The following is a 13,367-nucleotide window of genomic DNA, read 5'->3' on the forward strand; positions in this document are numbered from 1 at the left end:
TGGCATATCTGACCGCATCTGTTCCCATGTCCTTCAGGTTCTGGATGTGTTGCTTGCCGCACTGGTTGGGTCTGTATGTTCAGGCTATTTTGTTTCGGGGACAGCAGATTGTTCACGGTGACAGCCACGAGCCCTTAGCTCCGCTGACATAAGCTAGTCTTGTCTGTGCCAGGACTTCTTGGTGGATCCAGCCCTGCCCCGAGGAAGGGGGCTTTGCGCGGGACAGGCAGATGCTCGGAGCAGTCCCTTTTGGTCTCCCGGCTGCCTCTTTCAGGATGTTGCTGTGCTCTTTCCCACCCTTGGAGGTCGGGGCGTAGGAGCTGCGAGACCTCGGGTGCACCGGTTGGAGCAACTGAGTTTGCAAGGCCAGCGGAGGAGGGTGGGGAGCTGGGCGTGGGGCGGGTGCGGGCGCACCTGGGGACAGGGTGGAGGTGGGGAGTGACGGCACTGACGGAAGGCTTCCCAGGCTGCCTTCGACTTGGTGCTGGCCTAGCTCCATCTCTGCAGGATTTTATCCTGCCCCACCCTGGGGGAGGCAGAGGCAGGGCGGGTCCTCCGAGGCCTTGCAGACCTACACAGCGGCTCACCCCGCAGCTCTCCCCTGCCATCACCAGTGGGTGCCCGGATGGTGCTGGCCATGGGGGGAGACTTGCCATTTGGATTCTCCCCAGCCAAGGATGCCCGGTGCATGGCTCCTAGAGCAGCTCTGGGCTGCATGCACGTCCCGTGGCCGTCTCCAGGTAGCCTTGGGAGATTGAGCAGACGGGGCCATGCCGCCGCTGCTCTTCCAGAGCCAGGGTGAATGCCAGGGGGTTGGAGGAGCGTGGATGTGCCTGGCCTTGCCCAGAACTGAGCAGGCTCTTTCCAGAGACCCAAAGCAGGACTCTGGGGGTGCCACCACTCACAAAGCAAATGCAAAACCTTGTGGCTGATCTCTGGGCAGAGATCCCGGCGAGCTAAGCCAAGCACCCCTGGCTCAGTGAAGGGCAGAGGGCCAGGCGTGTTCAGCTCCAAGTGGCGTGGACGGCTTTCCTGACACCCTGCCAGTTCGTTCAGCGTCAGCACAACAGCTCTCACAGCCAGCGAGCGGGAGATCCCAGCTCAGCCACCCCAATCTCCCTTCAGGCCTCAGTGCAAGCCACGCAATTACCGTCTCCTTACACAATCAGCTTGCGTGATTTTTTTTTTTTTGTCGGGAGGACAGAATGGGTGGTTGAATGAGACTGTAGCAAAGCTGGGGCTGGAGAGGAGGTAGCTGGGCTGCTTTCCTCCAGGACGTCTGGGATTTTAGGATAGCATTTGACTCGGACCTTCTAGGATTCATGATGGAAAATGTCGTTACCTTGGCCAGGAGCTCTGGCACATCAATTCGGAGGCTTTCGTGGGTAATGTAGCTCATCTCCAGAGCACGTCGCCAGGTGTCTGAGCCACCGCCAGCTACTTGGAGTGTGGTCCAGCACTGATATTCGTCTGTAGGGAGGTAAAAGGATGCTAAAGGCCGGGGAGGTGCAAGGACCGGAGCAGGCAAGGTGCATTGTGTGGAGTGGATGGGCAGGGATTAGGAGCAGGTCTGGCTTGAAAGGATGGAGCTTGTGCATCCAGGAACAAGCCTGGGAGGGCAGGGAGGTCTGCCTAGCTCCATGTCTGCACCTCGTGCTGGGTCCTTGTTGGAAATGAGCAGTGCCTGGAGGTGTCTCCTTGCAGGACGTGAGGCAGGAAGGCCTCCAGAGGCTGCCGAAAGCTCTCGGCTTGCCATCTTCCTGCAGCTGCGTGGACCCTCCATTGGCCTCGGGAGCTTGGTTCCTTGCTGGGTCCGAAGACAGTAGAGACTCCCTAGCTGCCCAGGGCTCTGCATGGAGTAGACCCCCACCTCCACCAGTATCTGCATTGGTTTCTGTAGGGAGGGGAGAAAGAAGGGGCTCATAAGGCAGAAAGCATCCTGGAGCCCCGCGGTGCCTTTATCTCCCACAAGCTCACAAAAGAGGCAGAAGAACTGGAAACGGCGCTGAAAAGGGCATGGGTGGGCTTCCAGACCAGGTGAGACTCAATTAGGCTCAGAAAAAAAAAATAGACTTCTGGGGGAACATGATAGAGGATGATTCACCCACATCCAAAGGGGATTGGACCCATTTCCAGAGGAAAGGCCCGGGAGCAGGTATCCAACATGGTAGCGAAGGGCTGGCCCAGGAAATGACAGGTCTCCTGTTCTTACAGCTGGCCTGGCTCCGTGGGGAGAGGAGCGGTGCTCACGTGGAAGGAGGCGGGGATGCAACTCTGGAGTGGACCCTCGGGGAAGTGGAGGGAGCCCCCAGGGCTGAAATGGGGCTGGGGGGAGAAGCCGTGTTGCTCTTCTCCAGGTAGATGCAGGAGAAGATGGGGCGGGGGGGGGTGATCTCATGGGGATTTCCTGCTTCAGCGCTGGGACTTCAGATCAAAGCCTTCACGTAGGAAACTAATTCTTCCTTCCCCAAGCTCCTGGGATGGTCTAGTGGAGCGTGGCTGCCTGTATCCATTATGGAGCATCAAAGCTGCACCGTGGCCTGGGGAGTGGGAAGAGCATTCAGTGATGCATGCACGGGACAGGGGAGAGCCTGTATGGATTCCCCTAAATCTCGCCCCGCCAAAACGGGGGTGCTGGTGTGGGGAGGGGGGTGCTGGGTGTCTCCAGGCGCTGGGATCCACTGTGTGCCCTCTGGATTGGCTGTGTCTAGCTCTGCTAGATTTGGAGATGCCATCAGTGGCTGCGGTAGGAGTGGAAATGGTGCCCCCTCGTTACCCCATCCCTGGCACTGGCTCTTTGTCACCGCTCTATTCGCATAAGGAGGATGTGGGCTGGCTCGTGGACACGGGCCCCAGGCCTCACCCATGAGGCTGCAGCAGGGCAAGGATCCAGCTGGGGGATTTCGGAGCTGGAGATGGAGCTCGAATCTCCCAGAGCAAAGCGCCTCGTGGCAGGGGTGGGGGAGCTGCGCTCCCTCCCTGCCACCTCCAGCCAGCCTGGCTGCGTGCCCCAAACACAGGGAAGGCTTGATTGTAGCACAGTGTCCTGCCTCCTTGCTGCCCGCAGTTGTCTGCATCCGCCATGGGCCACGGAGTGAACCCTGCCTGGCGGAGCTGCAGCTCCCCTCCTACCCCCACCCGCCGGGAAGGGCTGAGCTAGAGCCGCAAGAATGTGCCCTGCCATATGGGTAACTTCTCCCAGCTGGAGACACAAACATTTGTTGCTGCAGCTGGAGTTGTGCGTCCCCGTCCCCCCCCCCCCCCCCCCCCAATCCTCCCGATTGCAACACCCAGGCTGTGTTCTCAATTGCTCTGCTGAAGTCGTCATGCCTTTCTCAACGCCCTGGAGAGGCCTGGAGAGAGTTGAAATGCCAGCCGAGAGAGGCACTGCGACTAGGGCGGTGTAGGGGAAGGGGATGTGCTATGGGGCAGGACGATGCAGGAAGCTCGGGGGTGTCTGGAAGAGCAGCTGTCGCATCCGCCTGGGCTGTGTTTGCAAGACCTCTGGGCTCTGGAGGGCGCATTGGCACGCTCTGCTCACTGGATTCCCCTCCTTCCATGGTGAGAGTCGTGCATGGGTCTGTGCATGCCAACTGTTCCCACGCTTATGTATGCTCACACGGGGTGGGCACGTGCCCACTGGTGACCCATGGGGTGGTGTGTGCTGTGGGGCAGAGGACTAGCTCTAGCATCCCACCTGGCTCGCAATGGGGCTTCTCTGTCTGCACCTGATGGTGCTTCCTAGTGTAAAGGCCTGCTCAGCCCCAGCTGATCTGGTAAAATCAGGGTGGAGGGCATGCATCTGTAAGGGGAGGTGGAGTTGTATCCATGCAGCCTGGTGTGAGTTGGGGGCAGGGGGGTGACTGTCCCCAGCTCCCGGTCCCTCTGTCCCAGGTAGAAGGTGGCACAGCGACCTCTCCGCTGTAACCGCCGGGGTAGCGGCAGAGCCGAGGCACAAGTGCAGGTCCCCTGATGCCAGATCCTCCTGTGCATACAAAGAGCAGCCAGGACCTCGGGCATCTGCAAGGGGAGCCGTGGTGGGGGTCAAGATACGTGGACCGTCCCAGTTGGAGCTGCCTCTTACCCTGCTTATGGGGTGCTGCCATCCAAGCATGGCCTGGGCAGCACCCCATAAGCCTTCTAGCTTGGGCCTGGAGCACAGAGGTGGAAGTGCGAGTGAGCACACAGAGGGAGGCCCGTGTCCGGTCCCCGCTGGTGTGCAGCCCCCTTCTGCTCTGGCCGGTATAGCCAAGCCAGGCCCCGCAGAGCTGAAGCCCTGGTGCCTTCCCTTGCTCCAGGGCTCTTTGTGCTGAGCAAACGGAGCGCCGCTGGATCCTGGCTCTCACTGCAAACCTCCCAGCTGGGCGGGGAGCCGGGCCAGCGCTTCGGTGAGCTCAGAGGCTCTCACGGAAAGACCAAGCTTGCGTCAAGCACCTCCGCTTCCAAGAAGGAGAGCTGGTGGGAGCCGCACCCTCCCTCCTGAGTCAGCAGGGTGACGGGCGGCCCCGGGGAAGGGGGCCCTGGATGCTTAGCTCGGCTTGGCCGTTCGGGGCCTGTTTGGAGGAGGCTGATTCGTTTGCTTTCACCGGTTGGAAACTTTCAGTGCAGGTTTCTGGGAGGCTGGGGATGCTAGGGTCTTGTTGTGAGCTCTGTCCCAGCTTGGTGACTGCTCCTGCCCCTGTCTCCTGCTGCTTGTAGCTTTGGGATGGCAGAGGGCAAGGGCAAGATCAGAGGCACTGGGGTTGGTGACTGGGCTCCTGTTAGGACTAAATCCTAGAGGGTCCTGGCGAGAGGGTCATGTGTCTCCACTTGGGCTCAGACCGATGCTTCATTGAGGATCAGGAAGGCGTTTGGCCCCTATGGTCAGATTGGTATGGACTGGGGTGGGGGCAGGGGTTTGTCTTTATAGCTGGGGCTTGGCCCTTTTCCCTGGATCGCACCGGTGCATTTTTAACACCCCTTGAAGCAGCAGGGCACGGCGAGTTCTCGTCCCCCTGCTTCACCTGCAGCGGTTTGGGGTGCTTTTGGTGTCTTTGGGCAACTGGCCTGGTAGGTATGTGATTTGTGCAGCTTTAGGATTAGACAGGGACTTGGTTTGGATGGGGATGTTTCTGCCTGGAGCAGAGTTGGCCCTGCTCTTCTACGATGCTGTGAAACCAGTCGCTGGGCAGGGGCTGTACCGATCCCTGCACAGGCGCTTGCCCTGGGTGCTGAGCTGTGGAAAGGCCAGTCCCCAGTGACTCGCGGCCTCTCCGCTCCGGCAGCCACCGGCCGCTGCCTGCATCGGGCTGAACCCGAGGCTAAGAGACCTTTCTGGGTGCCAGGACAGCCTGGCTGGGTTGGCGGCGGATGCTAGGCCAGGAAAGCCTGCAGGGCCCTGGCAGAAGCTGGCTGGCCCAGGGGAGCCCTCGTGGCTTGTGAGGCTGGGTTTCAGAGTCCCCAGCTCCTGGAGTCCTGGGATTGTGTGGGAATTGCGACTCATGGGCGAGCTGGCTTCCCGGGATAGCTCATTTATGCAAGCGTGGAGCCTTTCCAGCAGTGTTCCCCTCCTCCTGGTGCCCCTTTTGCTCCCTGCCACCCCAGCTGTGGGCCAGCTGTGCCCATGCTCGGCAAGGAAGGGCTCTGGGTCCATGGAGACAGCTCCCCATTCACCGTTTCCAGGAGAGGAAGGACAGCTCCAGCTTTCCCCTCTGGCTCCAGCAGGCGTGGGGGGGAAAGGAGAGTGTTGCAGCTGGACCTTTGCCATTGCACAAATATTTCTCTCCCAAGTGCTGACCAGCCCCACCCAGGTCACTGAGCCCATCCATCCGGGCCTGGATGTCCCCCACCCCCTCCAGCAGAAGAGCTGTTGAGGCTTGGCGGGGATAGCACGGCTTGGGGGAGCCTGTGGTCACGGGTGTGCAGGATGGGTTGAAGTCAGCCTCAGCCTGGAGCTGCTGGGAGCCCCTGGGCCGGGGCAGCAGGGCTCTGCAAGCTGGAGGAGGGCACAGGTTTGCACCCCTGCTATACATCTCCTGCTGTCCAGCAGTCGGAGGCCAGGCCCGCAGCCCACTGACTCGGAGAGCCCTTCCTAGAAAGCAGCATGGGAGAAACATCCCCTCTCCATGCTCTTGGAGTCTGCAGGCGACTCTCGGGGGTGCTATTAGAGTTGACCCCCTTGATCTAGGCTTGCCCTGCTTCTGTGGGATGGAGAAACGAGGCTTGGGGGCATTAGCTAAGTTGGTCTCCTCTCTCTGGGATGTCCTGCGTCCCGGCCGGGACATGCTGAATGCTCCAAACCCATGGGGTCAGGGTTATACCCCTGCGACCGCCCCAGCAGGTGGCCCGAGGCAGGCATGACCAGTGTCTGGTTTGCCTGGCGCGTGCACGGAGCAACCGCCTGATACAGAAGCAAGACTTGAGTTGGGGAAGACGTGTACTCGGCCCTAATGCACCTTCAGCCACCTGGGAGAAAAGCTCTCTGCTAAATCCCAGACAGGCCCCTCCCTTCACTTTAGAAGTGGAGAAATCACCCGTGAGACTCTTTGAGGGCTTGCCTACACAGGAAAGCTTTACCAGTGCTCCCAGGATAGGTATTGCCTCTCTCCAGCAACGTGAGCCACGCTAGCAAAACTCCTCTTCTGCTGGAGTGAGTGTTCGCACGGGTTATCTTGGGTTACGGTCATGCTTTAGGTTGTGCCGGTTTTATCAGGCAAGGGGAGCAAAGGAGAAACCTTTGCAGATCCTTCCCAGCTTTCTTTGGGCTGGATGTAGAAGAGGGGCTGGCCTCCTGGTACCTACTGCTCCACGCTCGGAGCTTCTCCACCTTTCGGACCGGAGTAGGGCCAAGCCCAGCCGTGCGCCAGGCCACGTCCGGCTCCGACTGCATGCACGGGTTTGCGGATGGCCGTCCCCAGGTAGGAAGCCACGCGCGCCAGGGCCAGGGGATGGGGCTTTCCACCTGTGGGCATGAGACCCAGCTGTGAGCACAGAAGAGCTTTGGGTGCCGCTACTGCTTTTTTTGTCCTTGGTGCCCTCCGGTGTCTTGCTGTCCCTGCCTGCTTCACCCTCTGTTGCTTTTATCAGCATCTGGGCAAATTGCCTCCATTTCCTCCTCAGCTGCTTGCAGTGCAGCTCCCTTCAGGGTGGTGGTGGTGGTGGGGCAGGGAGGGGTCCTTCAAGGCCTCCTTTCTTCCCTTCCGCCTTATTTTCCAGAACACGAGAGCTGCCTTTGACTGGGTCAGACCCTAGCTCTCCGTCTTGCCCTGTCCCCTGTCGCATAGCAGCAGGGAGCGGATGCTGGAAGGGAGAGTGGGGTTTGTGCCCGAAAGCTTGCAAAGAACACATTTTCCAACTGTTTAGTTGGTCTAATAAAAGATATCGCATCTACCCGAAGAACCTGATCTGCCTGGGTCTGACCAGGCGTCATCCCCCTGTTTCTCTGTCACTTGAAGCCTCCAGCATTTCTGTTCCAGGACATTCTGGTGCAGAGGCTGTGGTGCTCTCTCCCGTGCTTAATAGCTCCCGATGCCCCTTTCCTCCAAGAACAGGTCCACTTCCTTTTGAATCTGGCAGTGCATCTGGTGGCCACGAGTCCCCTCTTTTATTCCACGCCGGGGGAAAAAACTTACTTGCTTTTGTTTTCAGCTGACGACCTACTCGTTTCATGCAGTGACCCCTCGTTCTTGTCTGGCGAGAGACGGGCAGGAATAACTCCCTAGTGACTTGCTCTTCACCATTCGGTGTGTTGTAAACCCTTGTCCTGTTCCCCCTCCAGCGTCTCTTTTCTACACTGAACAGGCCTGGCCTCATTAGTCTCTCCTTCACACTACTCATCGCCCTTGCTGCCCTTCTCTAGTCCTTCTAGATGCTTTTAGAGGTGTGGGGACCGGTGACAGCGTTGGAGGTTTGGGGACCGGTGACAGCATTTTTTGTGCTTGTGCATCTTGCCGTCTCCTGCCTGCTTCACCCTCCGTTGGTTTTTGGCAGGAACTGGGCCCGTCGCTGCTTTTTCCGTGTCTTGGAGGCTTGCAATGCAGCTGCCTTCCAATGGATGGTAGTGGGAGTGGAGGGGGCACGGAGGTCTCCTTCTTTCCCATCTCGCTTGCTTTCTCCCTGTTGCAGAGTTGGTTGGATGGGATCGAGCCAGGTTGGGACTGTTGGGGGGTGTTCAGGGCTGAAACTTGGCTTCACTGCTTTGGCACAACAGTGCCCTCTGGTTAAACCAGTGCCGCTCAATGAGCAAACCCAGCCACCGCATCATCCTGGCGACCGCAGAGAGCGCCGAGGGGGCTGCTCCGTGCTGCAGCGTGGTTCCTACCTTTCTCCCGGCTTCTCCGGCAGGGCATGGAGCTCGCACCTGCTGAGCGCGCAGGGCCCCAGTGCCAGCCACCTGCCCGCTGCCCACGCAAACCCGCCCTCTGCTTAGTTGGTCGGAACGCTGCGTCCCCGGAAAGGGGGGGGGGTAGATACGCGGGCTCGTTTAATTGCCTTTAATGAGCCTGTTGGGGCAGGTTGCCAGCAGACTCTGCCGTTCCTGCCAAGGTTTATAATTGCCTGTGAGAATCACAAGGGTGTGGCGAATACAGCAGCGGGTTGAGGAGATGCAAAGCCTTGGGCCCTGGCGCTGGTTCTCATGGGCTGAGACCCGTAGCGTCGGGGCAGCTTTGGGGGGTCTCTTGCCCCCCACCCTCCCTTTAGATTTCCTCTCGCAGGTGCTCCCATTACCCCGTTCCTGGTGCTCCCATTACCCTGTCCCCTTGCTTCGAGGGAGCTGGTAGCCCAGGAGCAGGAGGGGGGTCCTGTGTCTGGCACCTGCTCTCCTGCTTCCAGTCCAGCTCAGTCTGCTGGTTCTGGAGCCCTTGGGCTACTGCTAGCCCAGTCCTCGGTGGGAGGGGAGATCCCCATTCTTCAGATCCATCGATCCACTCTGCTTCCAAGGGGGCAATGGAGGGGGATTAGGATGGGGCAGCAATAGCCTTTGCTGCAGCCATGACCATCTCCGCTGGGGTGAACGCAGGAGGGGACACCTTGCTCCGAAGGAGGGGGAATGGGTGTGAGCAATGTCAGAGAGCAGGCCTCGGGCTTTCCTTCCGCTAGCTGTGACATGGGTGCGATGCTGCCGGCAGCCAGTTCTCCACCTAGCGCTGTGCAAGGGGGCAACGGTCATGCCCCTGGAGGTGGCTGGCCTGTGCCTACCCTGGGCCGTTCCCTTTCTGGGCTGGGCATGAGCTGCTCCGTGGAGGGGCTGGGGTGGAGGCCCAGGGCTCCAGGGTGTTGCCCCGCTGCTCTTGGCCCCCAAACCCGCCCTGCCACACCTCTCCTGTCTCGGCCATGGGCGCGACGGCCGTCCTGCTTCCGTCAGCTGCAAGACGCTGCATCTATGCGTGGCTGCAGGGACCTTGATCCGGCGGCTCCAGTTGTTTGCAGGGGGCTGTGCCTTGAAATGCCTTCCCGGGCCTAAGACACAAGAGATGTGCTGGGTTGTGTGTCCCTCCTTCAGGCTGCTGCAGCACGTGGTCTTTTTCCAGGAAAGCTGGGAGTCCACACCCTCTTCTCTGTCGTGTCCTCCCAAAGCCGGGTGGATGACCATGGCATGCTGGCAACTACTGCCTCCATTCAGGGCATCTGATGCCCCTAGAGTATCAACCCAGGACCAGACTGCCATGCTGAGATTGTCTCTGGACACCAGAGCTGAGCCACTGGGCAGCCCATGGACTGGGCCCACTCTGCCCCTTGGCATGTGTTTTGTGTCCTTTGTAGACATCCTAGAGAAGTGAGGTTGGCAAGGACCTTTAGAGCTCACATTGAGTCCAACCCCCTGCCTGAGTCAGGATCAGCCCCATCCAAACCAGCCCAGACACATCCGTCACCCAACCTCTTTGTAAAACTACCGTCCACCCTGACACAGCACCAGACATTGCACCCAAACCTGCCACAGGGAAAGCAGGGGGACACGGCCGCCAACGTCCTGCTGCTGCAAAAGGTTGTTAATGTACACGCCGGAGGTCCCAGGTAGGGGCTGTACCCCCGCTACAGAGGAAGGCAGCTCCCCAGTCTGATCGGGGGGTGGGATTTCTTTGCAGCTCTCTGTGCATCCATGCATCCTTTTATCCTTTGCTGAGAGGTTGCAGGCCAGCTCCGTGGGTTTCTGCTGGGGTTAGACCCCGGTTTGATGGAGCTATGGCCCAGCTAGTGCACCCCTGGGCCAAGCAGAGCCATGCACTCTGCCGGGGCCCAGCCCTGGGGAGGTGCTGCGACAGACATGTCTAAAGATACCAAAATATTATTCATGCAGGAAACTGAAATGTTGCGGGCTTCCTTCCTCTGCCGTAAATAGCTCTCTGGCCTCAGTGCCTGAGCTTGCTCGAGGTACCAGCGATGGGCGAGCACAGGGGCTGCCCAAAACTTCAGGGATCATCCCTGAGCCTGGCTCGAGCAGGCGGGGGGCACAGCTGGGGAAATCGCTTCTTGCTGTGTGAACGGGAACCCAGGAAGCAGGCGCCAGCTGCTTAGCAAGCCCCGTGCCCATAGCCCCGCTGCTTCTGAGAGCCAGCCAGCTTGCCCAAGGCTGCTCAGCTCTGGAAGGAAAGAGGCAGTCTAGATTGAAGCTCTGAGTGGGTGTGAGCCTTGCGCTGTGTGCGGGAGCATCCGACAATACCTGGGCACTCCTGTCCTGCTCCTGTTCCCAGAATCTGTGCACCCGGGGAACGCCGGGGCTCTGGGAGCAACACGCCTTGCTGTGGGTAGTGCCTGGCATCGGGCCGACCTGTGCCAGGGCTGGCAGGGAGCTGGGTGCTCAGCCTTAGGTGAGAGCTGGCAGGGCAGGAGCACCTTGGCTGGAAGCGGGCTGGCACCTTGGTAGGCCTAAGAGTTTTGGGCAAGATTGGGGTTAGAAGGGGTTTCTTAGCAGGATCAGAGCCTCTCTGAGACCCGGTTCTCCAGCCAGCAAAGCCTGGGCCCCGTTGGTGTGGGTGAGATGTAGGTGAGCTTGGGGAGGGGGAGCCCCCATAGTTAACAGCCCTGGGAGGTCCTGTAGCCTGTTTCTGCCCAGCCCGAGGCTACATCTGCATGCCTCCTGGAGACAAGATCTCACACCCAGGATCATCTACTGGCCTGTTCTTGCTCTCCACCCGGCTCCATTTCTCAGTTCATCCATGTCCTCCTGGATGCTATTCGTTGGCTCTGCCCAGCCGGTGTGCTCCAACGCCATCTCCACTAGCGGGTTTCCTGGTGTCCGTACATGTCTGGTCCATGTGGTCCACGGTAACACCAATTCTGCACCTCTGGCGGATCCCGTCGTTAGCACAGCTGTCACGGCACCTTGTGAATGAGTCTGTTGGTACTGTATTCTCTGGTGTACGAGATGCACTCGTCCCTCCCACCCCAAAAAGAGGGATGCTTCTGTATGTTACATGGCAAGGTATTGGGCCCCAGGCGGGTAGGGGCATTGCACATGTGCCTTCAATGGGGGTGCCCATCCCTTGGCCAGTCTGAGGCATATATAGGGAAGAGGGATCCCTTTACAATCCCTTCCCTTGCTTTCTCCATCGGTGCCCTGAGGCAGTGTGACGACCCCAATTCCAGCTCCTGCTGGAGCTGCCCAGTGTTGGGGGGCGGGGGGCATACAGCCATGCATGCTCCTTATTGCTTTCTCCCACCAGGCCTCCCAACTCCCACGGGGGTCTCCACCGTCTTTGGACCCCAAAGGCAACCCCGAAGTCTTCAAGTTACTGGCCTCTGACTCCAGTGGCTAGTTGCTCTCCAGCTCCCGTGAGTGAGCTGCACCTGGCTTTTGGGCCTGTTTTTTTGGGAGGAAACTACGGTCATTCAGACACCCGGTGAAATAGGTTGCAGCTCTCTCCACCCTGACTGCACTCGCATGCCAGCATGGCCCTGGGATCTGCCAGGGCTGCAGCCAGTGGCTGTGCCTGGGCCATGCTCTCTGCAGCATGGTGAGACCCTGAGCCATGGGCACGGAGGCGGGTGAGGGCACAGCAATCCCTGCACAGCTCCATGTGCCTGCAGATGTGCTGATGAGCCCTGGAGTGTTCCCTCCAAACCGGTTTGGGGCGTTCTCCTCCGTGTATGCAAATGGATGTTAATTTAGAGAGGCCGCTCGCTGCGCTTGATCTTTTGCTTTGCTTTCCTTGGCATGGGTGCAGCATCCTCCCATGCTGACGCAATCCTCGCCACGGTCGTAACCAAAATGCATCCTGCCTGGGGAAGGGCTTGCTTCTTTCCAGGACCCCCAGGCTCTCAGCAGGCCTGGATCCCAGGGAGATGCTCCGTGTCGCGCTAGAAGGTCCCCCTCCGCCAGTCATCCAGGTAGAGGTGAGAGCAGGATCATGGCCAGTCTGTCTGTGCTGTCAAATGAGGGGCAGACTGGATACCGCTGGGGGCTTTCCAAGGGCTGCAGAGTGCCCCTACAGACTACCATCACCCAGTGAATACATGTGGGGGAATGCAGGCACCTGGCGACCCTCCTCTCTGCCCCTTGGGAATAGCCTCGGGTGCAAGGAGTGAGGCAGGACCTTGCCCATTTGCCCTGTGTGCCAGGAGACCCGGCTGGGGATGTGGGACTGAGGACCAGATTGACGGGGTGGTGGAAGTATTTCCTGGCTCTCCACTTTGCAAGGCCAAGGGCTTTTCCTGGTAGTCGGATGTTTCCGTTGGCAGAAGCCGCCTACGCTGGTCGGAGGATTTGGGGGGCCACCGAGCAAGTCGGGCTCCTTGCTGCAAAGATCTCCACCAGCCACTTCCCTCGATGTGCGGGTGCAAGGGGGCACTCCCTGGGCGTACCCCACCATCCGTCAGTCCCCAGTTCTTCCCTTCTCCCAGGATCTTTGCACCCTGGCTGGGCTAGAGGGAGGTAGCTAGCCGTGTTATCCTGAAGTGGCCGTGGGAAGATGGAAGCAGGTGAGGGGGCATGACACATGCAGAGACCAGCTAGCGATGCCCGCTGGAGATTCAGCTTGGCTGCTTATCCCTCTGCCCAGCGACGGTGATGCACACCGACCCTCCCTGCAGTCCTAGAAGACCCCAGGCTGTCCCCCAACATCCTCTCCTGGCACGACAGTTTTCAGGACAACACAGGCCTGTAGATTTTAGAGCACTTTCCACTTTAAAGAGCCAACCTGACGCAGGCATAAATGCCCCGTGTCTCCCACCACTCTTTTTTTCTCCTTCAAAACTTACTGTAGCCTTGCTACAAAGTTGTGGGAGTGCAGGGAGGGGAGAAGTCACAAGCTTCAGGTGGGATCTGTGGTCTCACGAGTCTCCTGCGCTAGACCTCTGAACACAGCCGCATTGGCGAAGAGCAGGAGGATCGCACCATCAGCAGGGCAGGGCCTGCGGGTCCAGCATTGCAAAATCGTTTAGGCTACCCA

The 13,367-nt window shown here is 59.5% G+C and overlaps 1 protein-coding gene across 8 annotated transcripts in view; it reads left to right on the forward strand.

Annotated features, from left to right (window-relative positions):
• The window catches only part of HDAC7 (histone deacetylase 7), a 114,416-nt gene that overhangs the window by 70,739 nt on the left and 30,310 nt on the right, over nt 1-13,367 (forward strand). For 4 of the 8 annotated variants that reach the window (XM_059719240.1, XM_059719241.1, XM_019478676.2 and 1 more), the window contains exon 1: nt 3,402-3,561. The exons of 3 other annotated variants lie outside the window; for them this stretch is intronic. In XM_059719240.1, the coding sequence (XP_059575223.1) occupies nt 3,417-3,561 (145 nt within the window). In that variant the 5' untranslated portion in view covers nt 3,402-3,416. Of the gene's footprint in view, nt 1-3,401; nt 3,562-6,578; nt 6,897-13,367 lie in introns of those variants that run through there. One more of the 8 variants, XM_059719246.1, reaches the window with a different exon arrangement.

Source organism: Alligator mississippiensis, chromosome 15 (assembly GCF_030867095.1).
Source record: "Alligator mississippiensis isolate rAllMis1 chromosome 15, rAllMis1, whole genome shotgun sequence".
Classification (NCBI taxonomy): Eukaryota; Metazoa; Chordata; order Crocodylia; family Alligatoridae; genus Alligator; species Alligator mississippiensis.